Consider the following 18,791-nt stretch of genomic DNA (forward strand, 5'->3'; position numbering starts at 1 on the left):
AACCATCAGAGGTAAATGTGATGGAACCCCATTTATTTTTTAGTTACTTCTATGTGCACTACATCAGCCTTTTATCCACAACAAGTCCATTTGATATGCATTTTCCCACCAGAGATGTTTATCGTTTTTATAATCTAATGAAACCCATGAATTGGATGGAAACCTAGCTACTGTCTCAGATTTGTGTGGAGGACAACGTAAAGCTCTAATCTGATCCACATTTAACAGATTGAAACTCTTGTTGCTGTCTTGGTTGTTACTGTGCAACATGTCATGTTGAATTATGAACGGTATCAGCTGGTCTGTGTTTCCGTATGAAATGACCAAAGGAAATGTACTGTGAGTATGTGTGAATACAGAAGTGTAAAGATTGATAAAGGCTGGGGTTGAATTCATTACGCTGGACATCTGTCAATGCAGCTTGTTCTTCATTTGTATGTATGGTGAACGCTGTGCATGTAGGTTCCATGACCTTTAACAGGCTAGAGCAACACGCTGCTGGTGTTTACTGGTTGAGAGCCAGTCTACCGTTAGCTACTGGGAGCATGTGGTTTCAACTCCAGTTGGTGCTGCTCAGTGCTTGTGTGTGAAATTATACCTGACAAGCTCTTACAAATACAATTGAATAGGGAACTCTAGCCAACAGATCACATTCAAAACAGATTTTTATTTACAAATCAGGGCAGGCAGTGCATGGGTTAATTTAAATGTAATCTAATCATCGTGTCCACACCTTTGGTTCAACATCACTGCCCAACATCCAATAATCATATGTACTGAGGACCTCTATAATCATCAAGCCACTAAGTGTAAAAATATTCAACGTTGTTTACTAATCTTAACCATACACCTGCATCTGGATTGAAGACAAATAAATAGTTCCGTAAAGCCGATAGGGAGTGTGTGTGTACTGTCCATCTCTGTTCTAGTAGTAGGCCTCTCTGATCTTGGCCTGTAGTGTGTCACAGGTCTTCTTGGCGTCTCCCAGCAGCATGGATGTGTTGGGCTTGTAGAAGATGGGATTGTCTACTGCAGCATAGCCCACACCCATGGTCCTCTTCATCACAATCACCTACAGTACAGGGAGGGGAACAGGGTTGAGACATGGCGGGGAACAGGGTTGAGACATGGCTAACGTCACCTTTTATATTCCTCTTCCCACTGGAGTTCCATCCCCACATCCCCCTCTGTTTCCAACTGTTTAAATCAGGGGTATGGAAGTACTGTTTGAGAAGGTCAGGGTCACACACATTACCTAGGTGGCAAATGTCCAGATGGACATTGTCATTTATCGGCGTAACAAACCCCCACCTCACAACCCAAACAGTTCACAGCCCTCTTGTTGGCGGAGAGAAAACTGCAGCTAATTTCCTGCAATTCTACACATTTTGTCATGTCTTATGTGTGTTCATATGAGACCAGGGGTCGAGGCATGACTAACCCTCATTTATCATTTTAGTTCAGGACCCACGGCCCGTCTGTTGCGTATGACTGGTCTAAATAAATAGTGTCAGAAATATGTTTAAAATAACTAGTCGGAGAGCTCATCACAATCCCCTACAGAGAAACAGAAGACAGCACACTTCACAATCTCATGTTATACTCTTATACTCTATACCTGTGAGAGTCCTTGTCAACCAAAGAGTAGGAGGACTCAGCCCTCAACACCAGAGAGCAGAACAAGACAATATTTTGCATCCTTCCTTCCTTTTGTAAACCAGCGAGGGCCGTGTACTAATACTCTTATACTACCTTCTTCATTCCTACCTGTTTGGACTTCCAGACCTCCAGGACTGGCATGCCAGCAATGATAGAGTTGGGGTCCTCCTGGGCTGCTGAGTTCACTGTGTCGTTAGCACCCACCACCAGCGTCAGGTCAGTCTCTGTGGGGGGGACACATTAAGTAAAACCGGTACAGAGACCCTGGCGAAACTATGGATGGAACCTGCCAGGCTGCGTTACAAACACAACCAAGTGTGAGGGAAGCCTGCTGGTCGTATGATCAAATCAATGAATCCATCAATCTACACTGAACACAAATATAAAACGCAACAATCTCAAAGATTTGACTGAGTTACAGTTCATAGAAGGAAATCAGTCAATTTAAATCAATTAGGCCCTAATCTATGGACTTCACATGTATGGGCAGGGTCACAGGGCCTATGCCATAAATACTCCTCAGACAATCTGGCAGGTGAAGAAGCCGGATGTGGAGGTCCTGGGCTGGCGTGGCCTGCGGTTGTAAAGGCTGGTTGGATGTATTGCCAAATTCTCTAAAACGACGTTGGAGGCAGCTTATGGTAAAGATATAAACATTGAATTTTCTGGCAACAGCTCTGTCGGACATTCCTGCGGTCAGCATGCCAATTGTCAGGTGGACGGATTATCTTGGTTAAGGATAAAATGCTCACTAACAGGGATCTAAAGACATTTTAGAGGTAAAGCTTTGTGTGTATGGAACATTTCAGGGATCTTTCATTTCAGCTCATGAAAAATGGGACCAACAATTTCATTGTTGCGTTCTATTTTTGTTCAGTAAATTGATCAGTGTGAGTGTGTGTGTTCTGACCTTTGAAGTCCTCATTGATCTCATCCATCTCCAGAACCACGTCGTATGGAACACCTGCCTCAGCCAGGAGCACGTTTAGCTGGCCTGGCATACGACCTGCCACAGGGTGGATACCAAACCTAGAAACACACACACACACACAAGCACACAAGCACACACATTAATGTTGTCTTTATGCAATTCCTCAGTCAGTCAGGGCTTCACAGCTTCGCTCCGAATTTGGAGAATAAAGATGTTTTCCACTCTAAAGCTTTTAGGCCCAGATGTGTTTTGTCTTCCTTGAACTTAAAAGGTGTTCCTGACCAGGAAACTCAAGACGGTCAGTGGGATTGAAAAGCTAAAAATGGAAAGAATGTTATTTTAGAAGTCAGACTAATACAGGAAGATATCGTTCTCTCACTGTGACAGGAGGACTGATGGTCCCCAACAAAAATAAACAGAGTGGAGAGAGAGGAAGAGAGGAAGAGAAAGAGATGATTGAGAGAGAGAGAATTATATTATTGTGAAGACCTACCTGACAGACTTGCCCTGCTCTACCAGCATCTTCACCATGTCAGCAATGGGGTACTGGGCCTTAGCCGCACACAGACCCCAACCTACACACACACACACACACACACACACACACACACACACGTTATAAGCAGACCAACCTACACAATCACAGTGTCACTGTAGGTAAAGTTTAAATGTTACTGTTAAAAGGTATGACTCAGCGATGCACGAAGTAAACAGCAGTGGTGTAAAGTAAAAATACTCAAAAAGCACTACTTAAGTAGTTTGTGGGATCTGTACTTTACTATTGATATTTTTGCCAACTTTTACTTCACTACATTCCTAAAGCAAATATGTACTTTTTACTCCATACAGTTTCCCTGACATACAAAAGTACTTCTTACATTTTGACAGGAAAATGGTCCAATTCACACACTGATCAAAAGAACTTCCCTGGTCATCTCTACTGCCTCTGATCTGGTGGACTCATTAAACACAGATGCTTAGTTTGTAAACGATGTCTGAGTGTGGTAGTGTGCCCCTGGCTATCCGTCAATACAAATAAATGGTGCCGTCTGCTTTGCTTAATATAAGCAATTAGAAATGGTTTATACTTTTACTTGATAAGTTAATTTTAGAAATTCCATTTACTTTTGACACTTAAGTATATTTAAAACCAAATACTTTTAGACTCTTACTCAAGTAGTATTTTACTGGGTGACTCACTTTTACTTGAGTCATTTTCTATTAAGTTATCTTTTAATCAAGTATGACAATTGAGTACTTTTTCCACAACTGGTAAACAGAATATTGGGCCGATTTCCACAACAACTAAGAGTGTTGAAGCGCGAGGTTGAACCTCTGCTGTTTTGGTCCGGACCATGTTGCAAGCAAGCAGTGCACACACACACACACATATATTCCCTGCATTGTCTTGCTTCATGCTCATCTTAATATCTGCGGTGCTGCTCGTGGTCACGTCATAACTATACATTTAATGTGTTTGATGGTTCAGGTTGATGTGACCCTCTCCAAGACATGGCAGATAAATATCATGTCTACCAGGTAACTAATGACCAGGTAACTAATGACCAGATAAAGATAGAGGTAACTAATGACCAGATAAATGATAGAGGTAACTTAATGACCAGATAAATGATAGAGGTAACTTAATGACCAGATAAATGATAGAGGTAACTTAATGACCAGATAAATGATAGAGGTAACTTAATGACCAGATAAATGATAGAGGTAACTTAATGACCAGATAAATGATAGAGGTAACTAATGACCAGATAAATGATAGAGGTAAATTAATGCAGAAGTTATTCTTGGAAGACTAAAAACAGAAGTGAATAAGTTATGTTTGAAACTATTTGTTATCTTCTGTTCTCCTCTCCTGACCAAGGCTGCAGTACCTCTTTCCCCTCCTCTCCTTCCTTTATCTCTCCCACTTTTCCTCTCCTCTCTCCCAATACCCTTCCTTTATCTCTCCCACATTTTCCTTTTCTCCCTCTCTCCCAATACCCTTCCTTTATCTCTCCCACTTTTCCTCTCCTCTCTCCCAATACCCTTCCTTTATCTCTCCCCTTTTCCCCTCCTCTCTCCCAATACCCTTCCTTTATCTCTCCCCCTTTTCCCCTCCTCTCTCCCAATACTCTTCCTTTATCTTTCCCCCTCCTCTCTCCCAATACCCTTCCTTCATCTCCCCCTCCCCTCCTCTCTCCCAATACCCTTCCTTTATCTCTCCCCCTTTTCCTCTCCTCTCTCCCAATACTCTTCCTTTATCTCTCCCCCTTTTCCCCTCCTCTCTCCCAATACTCTTCCTTTATCTCTCCCCCTTTTCCCCTCCTCTCTCCCAATACCTTTCCTTTATCTATCCCCCTTTTCCCCTCCTCTCTCCCAATACTTTTCCTTTATCTATCCCCCTTTTCTCCCCCTCCTCTCTCCCAATACCCTTCCTTTATCTCTCCCCCTTTTCACCTCCTCTTGCCCAATTTCACCCTCTATTCTCACCCCCCCCTCCCTCTTCCATCTCTCCCCTCTGCTCTCCCTTCTGTCTTAAATCATAGGATTTCTACAGTCTGGGGGTGGTGCGTGCGAGGAAACCCCTTTCCCCTGCCTGTAAGTGTTATGGGGTTGTGTGTGTTATGGGGCGGGGGGTGAAGAAGAGGGCATGCGTGCGAGAGGAACCCCCGCTCCCATGTGTCTGTCTAACGCCTGCTTGTGTAACTGTCCTGAGGTATCAGCATACTGGATAGAGGTGTGTTCTGATACTGGGTAGAGTTGAGAGGCCAGTGCTGTATGTTGATTACAACTAATCAACTATATTTGGAACAAATACCCCTGACCTCTAACCCCTGGGCCACTGTAGTCTTCTATATTACCAGTTACCTCTGAGGTCTGACTGCCTGCCTATCCGTCTGTCTGCCTGGCGAACAAGCTAGCTCCGCTTCACAGGGACATAGACAAACCGCACATTCCCTGTCCGTGTCAGGCTCCAGTACAGATGTTATGCCAGGGTTCATTACTAAATGACCTGGTAGCAGATTTCAGTCTGGGAGGAGAGCAGAACACACAGACAGATATATAGATACACAACTCTGCACACAACCCTCCTACAGTGATGAACACTGGAACACAGGTGTGTTCCATAAGACTACCTCTGAACCCTTCCCAGAACTTGCTTGTTGTGCGAACGCATGATTGCATCCATTTGTGCTGAGTGAGTGAGTGAGTGAGTGAGTGAGTGAGTGAGTGAGTGAGTGAGTGAGTGAGTGAGTGAGTGAGTGAGTGAGTGAGTGAGAGAGAGTGTACCTGGGGTGATTATGATGCTGTTGGCCTCTTTGATGAGTTCGATGGACTGGTCCACATTGACCTCTGTGTGGGTGCCTGTGATCTCCATGGGTTTCCCCCCCGCCGTGGAGCTGGTACCGAACCCTCCCAGGATCACGTTGGGCAGGGAACGGTTCATTGCCTGGAAAGAGGGGTGTAACCAGGATTAAATCCAACATTTATATTATATCTCTATGGGGAGCGTGACAAATCTTTTGATGAATTCCAAAACCAAAAAATCTCAAAGTGCAAGAGCAAAACTAAGATGACAAAGCTACCTGACTGGCAGGTGAGTGTCTGAGTGAGAGGCTGAGAGAGAGTATGTGTGTGAGTGAATGCGACTGAGTGTTTAGCAGTACTCACCACACACATGATGTAGGAGAGGATAGCACCAGACGAGCCAATCAGAGCTCCTACAATGGTCATGAGGTTGTTGTCCAATAGGAATCCCTCGGCACACAGCGCCCAACCAGAGTAGGAATTGAGCACAGTGATGACCACTGGCATGTCAGCGCCCCCGATGGCCATCGTCAGGGTTACACCCTACAGGAACACAATCACAGTCAGGACACGCTTCAGTCACTAGTAGGGTTTTCCAGAAATACCAGTTGGAGGATTCCTGGATTTCCTCTTAATTCCAGTTATCTTCCAACCTCGATTTCTCGAAAAGCTGTGATTCTTTGGAAAGTTACTCAAATCTTGGAACTATACCCAGCAAACCGGGAACATTCCCAGAACATTAGCTAAGATTCCCATTATGTTCCAGGTAGTGTTTTATCTAACATTAGGATAACATCCCAAAAACATTTCAGAAAACATTTTAAATGTATTATCCTTGGAATGTATTCCTAACATTCACTGAAAGGTTGTGCACGACACCTGTAACAACCACCACAGAACATTCCCCAAACGTTCTCATTAGGGTTCCAGGTAAGGTAGTAATGCACCAGTAATGTTTTTAGAGCACACTGCCGCAACGAAATATAGGATCAATGTTCTGGGAATGTTCTGGCAACATCAGGCAAATTTTTTATACAAACATTGTGTAATCATGAGCCAACTGGCCAGGTTTTGTGTTATGAGAACATTTGCCGCAAGCTAGCGAATGTTCTGGGAACTTTTACAAAGCCAATTTTGGTTTGCTGGGTAGTCAATAGATAAACCCCTCACAGTGACTGTATGATACTGGGTTATTTCCTCTAGATCAGGGGTAGGCAACTAGATTAAGCAGTGGAACAATTTCTGTTGGAGCAGAAACAAACTACACAAAAAAATGTTACCACTCAAGCCAGTTCTGGCCAGCGGGCCTGTTGCCTAACCCTGCTGTAGATTGTGGTTGTCGTTGTAGCCTTTATCAAGGTCAGTCCCACCAACATTGTTGAGTGTCAAAGTTTTTCTTATTCTGATTAGAGCTGAATAACACTATTGGTCATTGGTGGGCTTCACCATGTCTGTATAAAACATGACATCTTTAGCCATGTTCTCACCATGACGGTGGAGAGGCCAGACACTCCAACCAGACAGCCCATGCCAGTAGCGTAGTCAGCACTGAGCATGAAGGGAATCATACCACCGACAGACGCAGTCATCAGACCGGCGTTCATCATGTGACGCCCCGGCAACATCAGCGGGGCGGAGTTCAGAACACCTGAAAGGAGGGAATACAGAACAATGTTCACAAAACTGCACCCAGAACTCAAAACTCTGAACTCACAATTTATCATTCTGAACTGGAAATTGTGAACAGAGAGGAGGGGAACGGGGGAATGGAGGGGAACACGGGGGAATGGAGGGGAACGGGGGAATCCTGGAAGGAGAGATGGTGGAGGGTTGTATTGATACATCACATTGATTAGAGTGAGGGGTGGAGGTCATGTGGAGCGTTGTAATATATTGATAACAGACCACAGATCTGGCAGGGACTCCTGCCTTCGGTCGGTCTCTCATTACCAGCGATCACAGAGGGAATAGAGAACTGACGGTTTCTAAACACAATAGAGACAACCGTTTCTCACGTGGGCTATAAAAATAACTCCCCTCCGTAGAAAAGCAACCCCCCACACACACACACTTAAAGAGAAGATTCACCCATTTTGAATGTTACATTACTTTTGTGTATCTCTGAGTGATTTTCTATCGATTTCCTGGGTCATTTAATGTTTATCGGAGTTACTGGTGTTCAAGCAGGCAGAAATCCATCCGGTTTGACGTAGCACTGTGATAAAGTCTCTCTCACTACCCTGGAAGTTAATAGGAAGAGGACTTTTAGACATTTTAGACATACATGTCATACATGTCAGATTTCAATACTGGCTGATGTCATAACACGGCAGGATGTCTTCTCTCAAATGACTCAATGATCAGATTTTTTGCGATATTCCTACCTTCGAGAAATTAAGAATTTAACAGAGCGTTTAGCACATTTCTTCTATTTGTCTGCCTCTTCAGTCCAGGGTGCATTGCATGGTGCCGTTGCGAATGTCAAACTCCACTCTGAGGCACATCGATCTGCAGGTTGAACAGGTGAGATTGTAGACTCCTTAAATTGATAGTGCAGTTTGTTTTGGCAATTTTACAGCCAACTAGCTACTTCATATACTGATCTTGTCTTTGTTATTATTGTGTGTAGTTAAGTTTGCTAGCTAGCCAGCCAGCCCATAGAGAGCATTGCATTGTGGATTTGGTAGTCGACTTGAGCTGCAACATATTTCCACGTAGATTTTTACGTTTCTACCAACCTTATTATAAACACCAAAATGAAACATTTGATCATGAAAAATATTGCTCTCACATATGTGTTACTTAACACTATACATTGTAGTGGTTTTGGGTGGATTTTTCCTTTAACAGCTGTTACCTTACCAACATAGAACTCCTACAAGCCTCCCGGCACTTCCACTCTGTCAGGCACGCAATAATCAGCCACACACACACACACACACACACACACACACACACACACACACACCATCCTGGCCTGGATTTCCCATGGGATCTTGGGCTTTGGCTAGATCAAAGGAGGCAATCAGTACCACAGGACAGAGAGCTCAGAGAGAGAGTGTGTGTGTCTGCGTCCCTGCATCCACGTGGGTTAATGGCGGTCTACAGTACCTTGCAGCTTGCCATAGGCCACCAGTGACCCGCTGAAGGTGACCCCTCCGATGTATGTGCCGAGGTAGGCCACAGTCTTCACCATGTTGGCTGCAGGGTGTACGTCCAAGTGAGGGTACTCGATCATGTACTCTGCCACACAGGTCAGCACTGCAGCCAGACCCACCAGGCTGTGGAAGGCAGCTACCAGCTGGGGGAGATCGGTGATCTCAATACGCTTGGCAATGGTCAGACCTGGGGAAGCAGAGTAGCAGAGGGTCAGAAACACGGAGTAGGGCACAGGGGGAAAACAGACACCTTCACATTAGAGACCTTCAGTTCTATACAGGTACCGATGGCTGTAGGTCCTAGCAGTTGATTTGGAATTCAGCAACAACAACAAAACAGCCCTGAATCTCTGAAGGACAAATGTATAAGACATTTTCTATGGAAGTATTTTCTCCTGGTCTCAGTGCTTCACATAGAGTTGGACTAACTCCTAGTGCTACAACATACTGTATTTGCTGGGAAGGCAACCATCTGGACTGAATTACTTTTGTATTCATATTGGGCATTAACATCAGAAGTAACAGAATAGTCTAGAGGCACGCTCTGAACAGTGTTGTCAAAAACCCTAATAAAATAACAACTAGTTCTCTAAAAGGATAATATTACTAATATCAGACTGCATAAACACACATGCCCTGTGTGTGTGTGTGTGTGTGTGTGTGTGTGTGTGTGTGTGTGTGTGTGTGTGTGTGTGTGTGTGTGTGTGAGAGAGACAGCTGCCAGGGCCTAAGAGAATAATAACATCATATCAGTATAACACACCACTACTAAAGTACACACACACACCTAAAGTACTCTGACACCATGAAGATATCAGAACATGTATATCTGTCAATCCAGATCGCATGATGGATCGTCCATCATAGTTTCAATAATTCACACTCATTTTCCAAAGACTTCAGAAATAATATGCAAAGTCAATAACATGTAAAAACCTTAATCATGGTTTTATACACTTAAACAAATGTGGAATGGTGTATGAGATCAGATATCTATCTGCCTGTGTTGTCCAGACCAAAATCCTCATCACCAATGGCAAAAGGAAAAGCTCAGAGGTAGAAACATGGCATCTTGCTGGAAAAGTTGACTTGGGCCCGTTTCCCAGACACGGATTAAGCCTGGTCTTTGAGGAAGGGCCTACTTACCCAGGGTCTTCTGGTGACCATGGGCTTTTTACGTTTCCATTTCAATCATAAAACCTTTTTAGATGTTTAAACACACTTTAAAGACATGTTGATTAGATTTGAGATGGTGTGTATCTGTATATGGCTGTGTGATGGTGTGTATCTGTATATGGCTGTGTGGTGTGGCAGGTCCACCTACCCAGGGTTCCTCCGGTGGCCATGGCGGCACTCATCTGTGCCAGCAGCTCAGGAGAGGGCTTCAGGGAGCCCAGGGTGGCAGCGATGCCCCCTGCTACCCCCATCATGCCCAGGGCATTACCCAGACGACTAGTGCCCTGTGAAGACAGCCCTGCCAATGCTCCCACACAGCACATACCAGACCCCAGGTACATCATCTGGAACACACAGTGATACACAACATAAAACACCTACACAACATAAAACACCTACACAACACAATTGGCTTCCTAACCCCAGGTAGTTACATCATTTGTAGAACAGCACTTCAACAACAACAGCACATCAGTGTCACCTGCTCGATGTGGTAGCCAGCAGCCACAGAGGCCCCGTAACCTCCTATGAAGACTCCTATTGGTAGACCGTACAGGTAGTTGTACTCTGGAGGGTCTGTAGGACGTTTAAACATGTCCAGCATCCTCTGGGTGATCATGAACCCACCTGGGAGGACAGAGACCGGTAGAGACAGTGAGTGCTTGCTTGTGTGTGTGAGTGTGCGCATGTGTGCATGTGTGTGTGTGTGCCAGACCTGCGATGTTGATGGAGGAGACGAAGGCTGCAGCCAGAGCCAGGCCCTCGGGGAAGGAGGAGGGGTGGAGACCTCCCCCCATCAGGACCAGACCACCCACAGCAGTCAGACCTGCCACGGGGAGAGAAGACAATATGTTCACACACCTTGTTCAACGTCCAGGTGCTTGAAGGAGTAAAGAAATGGAATGATGTAACAGTTTCTGCAGGGGTTTCTTAGAGGGAGAAAATAAGCAGAGGGCTTTGTTACACTACAGACACACCCAGTATGGAGAACAGGGTGACCATTACCTGCTGACACACCAGGGTCCTATTCACTAGACACCAAACAGCTGAAAACTGACCCACACGAGGAGGGACGGACAAAGTCTGTCTAATAAGTGCTCGTTTTTCATTGCAAAGCGTTTTAATACATTTTACTAAGGTGTGCACAAATAAATAGGACCCAGCAGTGACACTATTTGAGCCCTGACCTCTGACCTGAGATGGCATTGGTGACGGACATGAGGGGTGAGTGGAGGGCGGGGGTGACGCCCCACACCGTGTGGTACCCCACGATGCCGGCCAGGCCGAAAGTAGTGACCATCTGGGTAAAGGCTGAGTTGGGCGCCGCCAAGCCCAGCGCCAGACATGTAGAGAGACCTGGAGACAGGAGAGGACAGCAGAGAGGGAGGGAGTTAGAGTGTGTGTGTGTGTGTGTGTGTGTGTGTGTGTGTGTGTGTGTGTGTGTGTGTGTGTGTGTGTGTGTGTGTGTGTGTGTGTGTGTACGGTGTGTGTGTGTGGTGTGTGTGTGTACGGTGTGAGTGTCTGACCTGCGGTGTAGACACCAGCGTTGGTCAAGGTCTTCTGGAAAGGTGAGACCACGGCTGCCTTCTCTGCCGCTAGCTCTGCTACACTTCTCTGTTTGACTGGAGCGGCCGGGGGTTGTGTCTTAGGTTGGGGGGATGGGAACAGGCTCTTGCCTTCCTGGAGATGTGACAAACACAATGTGAGAAACACACAATGTGATAAAAACACAAGATGAAAAATACACGTTTTAGAAATCCACATGACAAATATACACATTGAGAAACACGTGAGCAATTGAGGAATATTCCAAATGGAAGGTTATTGTTAGAAATGGAGGGATCCTGTCATGATTTCATTGAAACCTTGCTTTTTAAAAAGTGAGTTTCTACGGCACCAAGGTTGAAAATAAGAGACTGACCAATCACGTGCAAGTTGAGGTTCTTAACTAGAAGACAGGATTCTTCATGTCACCTAAGGGACCTGAGTAACAACCACGGGGATATAACGATGGAACATAGCTAGCGAGAAAAATCACATTTAAATAGCATGAATAATTCTTTGTTTAATACGTGGTAAGGTGACACACCTCGTGCTTTCTCTGCTTCTCTAGTCTGCCGTAAATACTGTCAAAATGTCCAAACTTTCAAATCAAAACATTCCTGGAAAAGTGCATTTAAAAAAAAAATATTTCATAACTAGCATTCCTGTTTCTCACGTAAACTGTGCTATGTGCAGCCAGCTGGATTCCAGCTGAGAGAATATAGCAGGGTGGCTTATGGGTCATGGTGACGCTTCACTCAGAAATAACAGCATGCATCTCAAATGGCACCCTACTTCCTATATAGGGAGCAACTTTTGACCAGGGCCCATGGGATGCCATTTGGGAGGCAGAGAAAGTCTGAGCATGAAGGGACGTGGACTCTTCAACTCATTCAACAGAGAATATCTGCCAAACTTTGATTTTGGAGTGAAATATCACATTTAAAACTCCCTGCTTTCTTCAGTCTCAGTGTGACTGATTCACCTACTTTGTAGCTCTTTACTTATCGTGTCAATTAAAACAAAACCAAATCCAACCTTCTTTCACAGGAGAAGACAGTATTTGCACCCACAATTTGACGGGGAAAAAAATACTACCAACCTCAAGAGACATCTGAAAGAGAGTCCTCACAATATATACATTCAGGTAATAACAGATTGTTAATGCTAGTTAAGTAGTAACTAACTATGACAGAACTTTGATTACAATACACTACAGTATGTCAAAGGCTGTGATGTATCATCTGCTGCAGAGTAATGTGTTCTGACAATCTGGCTGTTGGGAAAAGAATCTACAATAAAATTTTATGCAGAAAAATATGTTGGTAGGACAAGGCTGTGTGTGTTTGTGCACATGGAAGTCAGTGATTTATGTTTACTAAAGGTTAATGAGATAATGGAAATGGGACGACTAAAATGGGACTACATCAAAAGGGCATTTAGTTGACTAAAATGGGACTACATCAAAAGGGCATTTAGTTGACTAAAATGGGACAACATCAAAAGGGCATTTAGTTGACTAAAATGGGACTACATCAAAAGGGCATTTAGTTCTAAAATGGGACTAAATCAAAAGGGCATTTAGTTGACTAAAATGGGACTACATCAAAAGGGCATTTAGTTGACTAAAATGGCCCATTGTTTTATTCATTTTGACAATAACTAGACTAAATCATTATTCAAATGACAAAAATGTGACTTAATGATATTTGTGTCAAAATGAACTAGACAAAACAATAAATAAAAGGGTCCCAAAATGGACATATTCTACATAAAGTATCAACAGAGACACATACTACACACCTGCATGACCATGGTTCCTCTGATGACGTGGTCCAGTGTCCCGTGATCAAACTCTTCTTTGGGCTCAAAGTGGAAGTAGTCTTTGTCTGGGCTGATGGTGATAAGCACAATTAAAAACATTAATATATCACATTTATATACTGAACCACCTTTATCAAACTCCAGTCATTTTAGACTTGGCCAGGAACAACTCAGGGTCTGTGGGGCTATAACATAGGCCAGGTGTTTTTCCTGGTCAGGTAACGTGATCGGTCCTAGGGAAAACTACTGTCCCTGTCCATGTCTAGTAGTATTATAAAGTGTCCATCTATCCATCCAAAAACCTGTCCACCCACCCGTCTCTTTACCTGATGGCCTTGAGCAGTTTGAGCACGTTGTTGGAGTACAGGGTGCTGGCCTGGGTGGGCATGCGGCTGGGCAGGTCCGTGAAGCCGATGTGTGTCACACCCTGAGGAGAAACACACACAGTTCTCAGTTACACACACACAAGCTCCAACTATACACACTCTAGGGACAGTATTATTCTTCCAGAACTGAGGTGGTCTCCCCACCTTGTGTACGTGCAGCTCTCCAGGCTTGGTGGTCTCAATGTTTCCTCCAGCCTCAGCAGCCAGGTCCACCACCACAGAGCCATCCTTCATAGACTCCACCATCTCTGTCTTGATCAGGATGGGAGCTCGCTTCCCTACAGACAGAGGGCATGGTCACAGATCATTATAGAAAGGGAAATTATTAGGATAGAAAGAGTGGAATGATATTCATGGTGAGAGAAAGGAGGGAGAGACGTAGGAGAGAAACAAAGAGAGGAGAACAAGCAGACAGAGTATGAATGAATGAATGAATGAGATACCGAATGAATGAATGTTCACCTGGGATGAGAGCAGTACTGATGAGGATGTCCACGTCTTTACACTGCTTGGCAAACAACTCCATCTCAGCTGCAATGAACTCTGGGGACATCTCCTTGGCGTAACCTCCAACACCATCCCCGGACTCCTTAATGTGCACCTCCAAAGGCTCCGCCCCGAACGACTTAAACTGTTCCAGAGCTGCTGGTCTGAGGGTGGATACAGAACATCATCAATACTGTACCTGGTATCGAAGACTAACTACAACTCATCTGGTACTGCAACTCACCGGGTATCAAAGCCTCTGACGATCGCTCCCATAGACTTGGCGGCTCCAGCTGCAGCCAAACCAGCCACTCCACCTCCGATGACCAGGACCTGGAAGGGTTAACAAGATGGCGGTCAGAGATACAGCGACGTTACATTGATCCCACAGACTCTGCAGTCCTGGTGACAGGTTAGTCAAAACACTATAATATAGTTCATGCTCTGAGACGTCACAGTTGTTCAGTTTTGACAGGTACATTCACATTGATCTAGTTGATATAACTGTTATAGAAGGACTTACCTTGGCTGGGGGGACTTTCCCTGCTGCTGTGATCTGGCCGGTGAAGAATCTGCCAAAGTGGTTAGCAGCCAGAACAACAGCCTTGTACCTGCAGGACACACACAGTTCTATGAACACATTGAACCAGTTTCAGAGCTGGAGGCCAAGACATATGCGTTACTGTGTGTGTACGTATGCGTGTGTGTCTGCATGTCTGGGTCTTTGTGCAGGTCTCCCCTTACCCTGCAATGTTAGCCATGGAGCTGAGTGCGTCGTAGCCCTGTGCGATGGTGACTCGCGGGACCTGATCCATGGCCAGCACGGTGGTCTGACTCTGGGCCAGCTTCTCCATGAGATCAGGATTCTGGGCTGGGTAGATGAAGCTCACCAGGGTGGATTTAGGCTTCAGCAGCTCTGACTCATGTTTGCCAGTAGCCTCGTTCAACACTGGAGCTCTCACCTGGAGAGAAATTTCAAGAGAGATGATGGGTCAGAGGTTACCAGGGGCCAACAATGTCTAAGAGATTGAAATGTTTATTTTGTTTCCTCTACTAGCTCAAACAACCAGCAACAATGATTTACTCAGACTTTACCAGTGTTATCCCATACCTAATACTTTGGAAGGGCAAAACTCATTCCTCACTCAATTTGTTATGTAAAACTCCCATTCACATACTATAAGTGTGAAGTATGGTTTACAATAAAGTTACATTTCAACATGTGTATATGTGAAGTTAGGATCTGGCCCTCAATAGTTCAGTACACATTTTGTTTCCTAACAGCACGTGCGAGGGGATCTGCCTGAGCTAGGAGCTGTGTGGGATAACTAATCTTGATCTCATTATGAGTAGTTCATGGAATGCAAGATGATCTGTAGATCCATGATTCTGCACAGAGCCTTGATTAGGCCGATCCTCTCAGATGTAACTCTGCAGCCCTGGGTTCAAGTTAACTCCCTGCCCAGTATTGACCACACTGAGTTTGAGTTTAGTTTGAGTTCCATAGCCCAGTACTGACCTTGAGGACCAGGTCAGATCCGAAGGCCCCGTTAGTGTCTGTGATGGAGGCCCCAGCGTTTATGTACATTTGGTCAGAGAACTTAGCGTGGTCTCCTGCTCCAGACTCCACCTGGACGTTGAAGCCCTGTTTGACGAGCAGCTCCACCCCCGCAGGGGACACAGCCACACGACGCTCATTCTTAAAGATCTCCTTAGGAACTCCTACCACCAGGTCCTTATACAGCCGTCCTGCATCAACACACACAACCTCCATTTAACAAACATTTGACGTCAACCACATAAGATACAACACACCTCGGGGAAAAACAATGGGCGTGATTTACACACACTGAATCAGTGCGCACACACAAACACACCTGTTCAGATACATGAGTGGAAGACATGAGTATAGCATTACAATTAACAGCATGAAGAGTAACCCAATTATGAGTTCAGAAAACAATGCTGTTTGCCGTTATCAAGACAAGGTGAGAATCTGGGAGAGACTGACAGGTTCAGGGTAAAAGAGGCTGCAGATGAGCGTGTGGAAGAGGCAGGGAAGGGAGTAAGGAAGAATGGAAGTGAGGCAGGGACTAAGGCAAGCTGTAGTGTACTAGGCCGTAGTGACTACTACCGTAGTGTGTGTAAGTTAGACTAAAAGACAGTGTAGTTCTGCAGCAGAAAGTGAGTTGGGCCGGCGAGGCCGGTGGAGAGTCGGGTTTCACATATCAGTCCTTACACGGTGTGGTGACCTCCCGGCACAGAAACATTATTAGCAGCTGGTTGGCTGCGAGCCAGTACCCACACCACGACGAGGCCTGCTGTCTGTCACACACAGACCTAAACCCTGCTCTGCTAAATTTCCCAGTAACACACAAAACTTCCACAAACACACAACATACACTCCAGCACAGCTACCTCAGTCAGTGACAACACAGGGTAGTGTTTATAAAAAGTCGATCTGCCACGGAACAGCAGAATACACATTTCACCTTTAACTGACCTCTCTTACATGTTCTCTTTGCAGGTTAGCAACAGAGAGTGGAGTTAGCCACGGTCATGTTAGCACCCCATAGAAATGTTAGCTAAGTTGATTCACGGTCCTATTGTTTCCTATTTCAACAAATTCCCTATCAACCCCTATTCCAAACACAACCGCCACTGCTCTGTGGGAGTTTTTCCACTCCTCCAGCCAGGGGAGAAAATGTCCTTAACTGAACTGCTGTTTAGTTTCCCAATGCCTTTAGTAGGATAGAGAGGAGAAGCTATAAAACAACAAGCAGCCAGGCCTAGACTGCCTACTGTGGCACAAATACAGATAAGACAGTTATCAGAAGACAGTGTTAAGGAGTTTGTGTGTTTGTTAAGGAGTTGTAGTTATGTCCTACCTTTAGCAGGCTCACAGTTCCAGAGCTGTGGGAAGGTCCTGAAGGCCCGTCGGCCAGGTGTGTGGTGGCGAACACCTTGCTGGAGCAAGGTGACAGTGGATCCGCAGCAGGAGACACAGCGCAGCAGAGAGGACATGACTAGTGCTGCTGAGGGACAGGCCTGTAGCTGTACCTCTGGTCAACAACACCTAGAGACACAAACAGTTGTGTGTGTGTTGCAGGTGAGGACGTCTTCTAACACTACGTCTGCTTGCTGCTTCCTCAGCCAGACTTGCTTATCTTAACTGCCCCGGAAAGTCCTGAACACACACACACACACTTTCTCTTCAGCTGCTGGGCCTAGCGACGGCAGTGTGACATTTCAGCTGTGCAGGACAGGACACGGGGCTGTATACACACTACACAAAGCTACGCGAGATCTGGAAATATGACAGTGTGGTTGTGACAAGAACACTCCTGACTGCTGGGTGAGAGCATAGGACAGGGGGGGGGTTGGGTAGGAGTAGGGACAGGGACAGAAAGAGTGGGGCTGGGGTAGAAGGTGGAGACAGGCAGTAGATCTACATGCAGAAACTGGGGCAGAGAGAAAGAGGGATTATATCCACATGCCATGTTGTGGGTTAGCAGAGCACAAGGCAGCAGCAACTCAAACGACACACACAGCCTCTCTCTAATTCATTCATACACTCACTCCCTCCCTCCCTCACTCTCTGCTGCTGTTGGACCATTGGAGCACAACTCAGACAGGGTGGAAAACTGGGACACAAGTCTCTATTACAACAACCTGTAGCTGAACATTTTGTCTGTGCATGACTGTTGCTTCCATATATGACATGACTGTTGCTTCCATATGACATGACTGTTGCTTCCATTCATTCCTGCAGGAATAAACATAAAAGTAAGAGAAAAGTGTTTATTATTAGGGTAGCTACAAAAAGATTTCTCACTAACCTTCTGGTAGTTTTCGTCTCAGTCGGAAATCAGTTCCCGTTTAGTCAGTTATAAAATACAGTAGTGCAATTTGGTTGGTCGGAACGACCTTCACTTTTTCATTTGTCGGGCGCACGGAACAAAGTTTCGGTATCGCAGGTTTATTGGCGCGTTCAGATAAAAGTCGGAACTAGGAAACTCGAACATGTCCGACTTGCTAATTGGTTGAGCGCGGCACGTGTACAACTACAGCCAGTTAGCAAGTCAGACATTTCCGAGTTTCCAAGTTCTGGCTATAACGTTAACAATGCATATATAATTGACTATAGAGACTATGCGAGTCTCTCATAACCACATTAATACCACTGCATGCTGACATTCATCGAGATTTGGTGACATTAATGGAGAATGCTCAAATAACTTTCTGTAAATAAAATCACATGGGTTTTTTCACAAGCTATATCGCCATCAATAATGTAATGTTGCACAGACGTTGTTTGTA

General features: G+C 45.1%; 1 protein-coding gene across 1 annotated transcript; it reads right to left on the minus strand.

Annotated features, from left to right (window-relative positions):
- Positions 1–647: 647 nt before the first annotated feature.
- Positions 648–18,464, minus strand: LOC124033527 (NAD(P) transhydrogenase, mitochondrial-like). Its single transcript, XM_046345549.1, has 23 exons — positions 18,311–18,464; positions 17,360–17,547; positions 15,991–16,220; positions 15,216–15,433; positions 14,995–15,082; positions 14,716–14,804; positions 14,448–14,635; positions 14,130–14,263; positions 13,926–14,026; positions 13,579–13,669; positions 11,760–11,913; positions 11,428–11,589; positions 10,949–11,059; positions 10,715–10,860; positions 10,382–10,577; positions 9,011–9,244; positions 7,387–7,547; positions 6,263–6,442; positions 5,882–6,041; positions 3,084–3,165; positions 2,570–2,688; positions 1,768–1,883; positions 648–1,072 (listed from the first exon to the last, which is right to left on the minus strand). Exons 2-23 carry the CDS (start codon positions 17,493–17,495, stop codon positions 926–928), a joined length of 3,243 nt encoding a protein of 1,080 aa, XP_046201505.1. The 5' UTR covers positions 17,496–17,547; positions 18,311–18,464; the 3' UTR covers positions 648–925.
- Positions 18,465–18,791: the final 327 nt, after the last annotated feature.

Source organism: Oncorhynchus gorbuscha, linkage group LG04 (genome assembly GCF_021184085.1).
Source record: "Oncorhynchus gorbuscha isolate QuinsamMale2020 ecotype Even-year linkage group LG04, OgorEven_v1.0, whole genome shotgun sequence".
Lineage (NCBI taxonomy): Eukaryota > Metazoa > Chordata > Actinopteri > Salmoniformes > Salmonidae > Oncorhynchus > Oncorhynchus gorbuscha.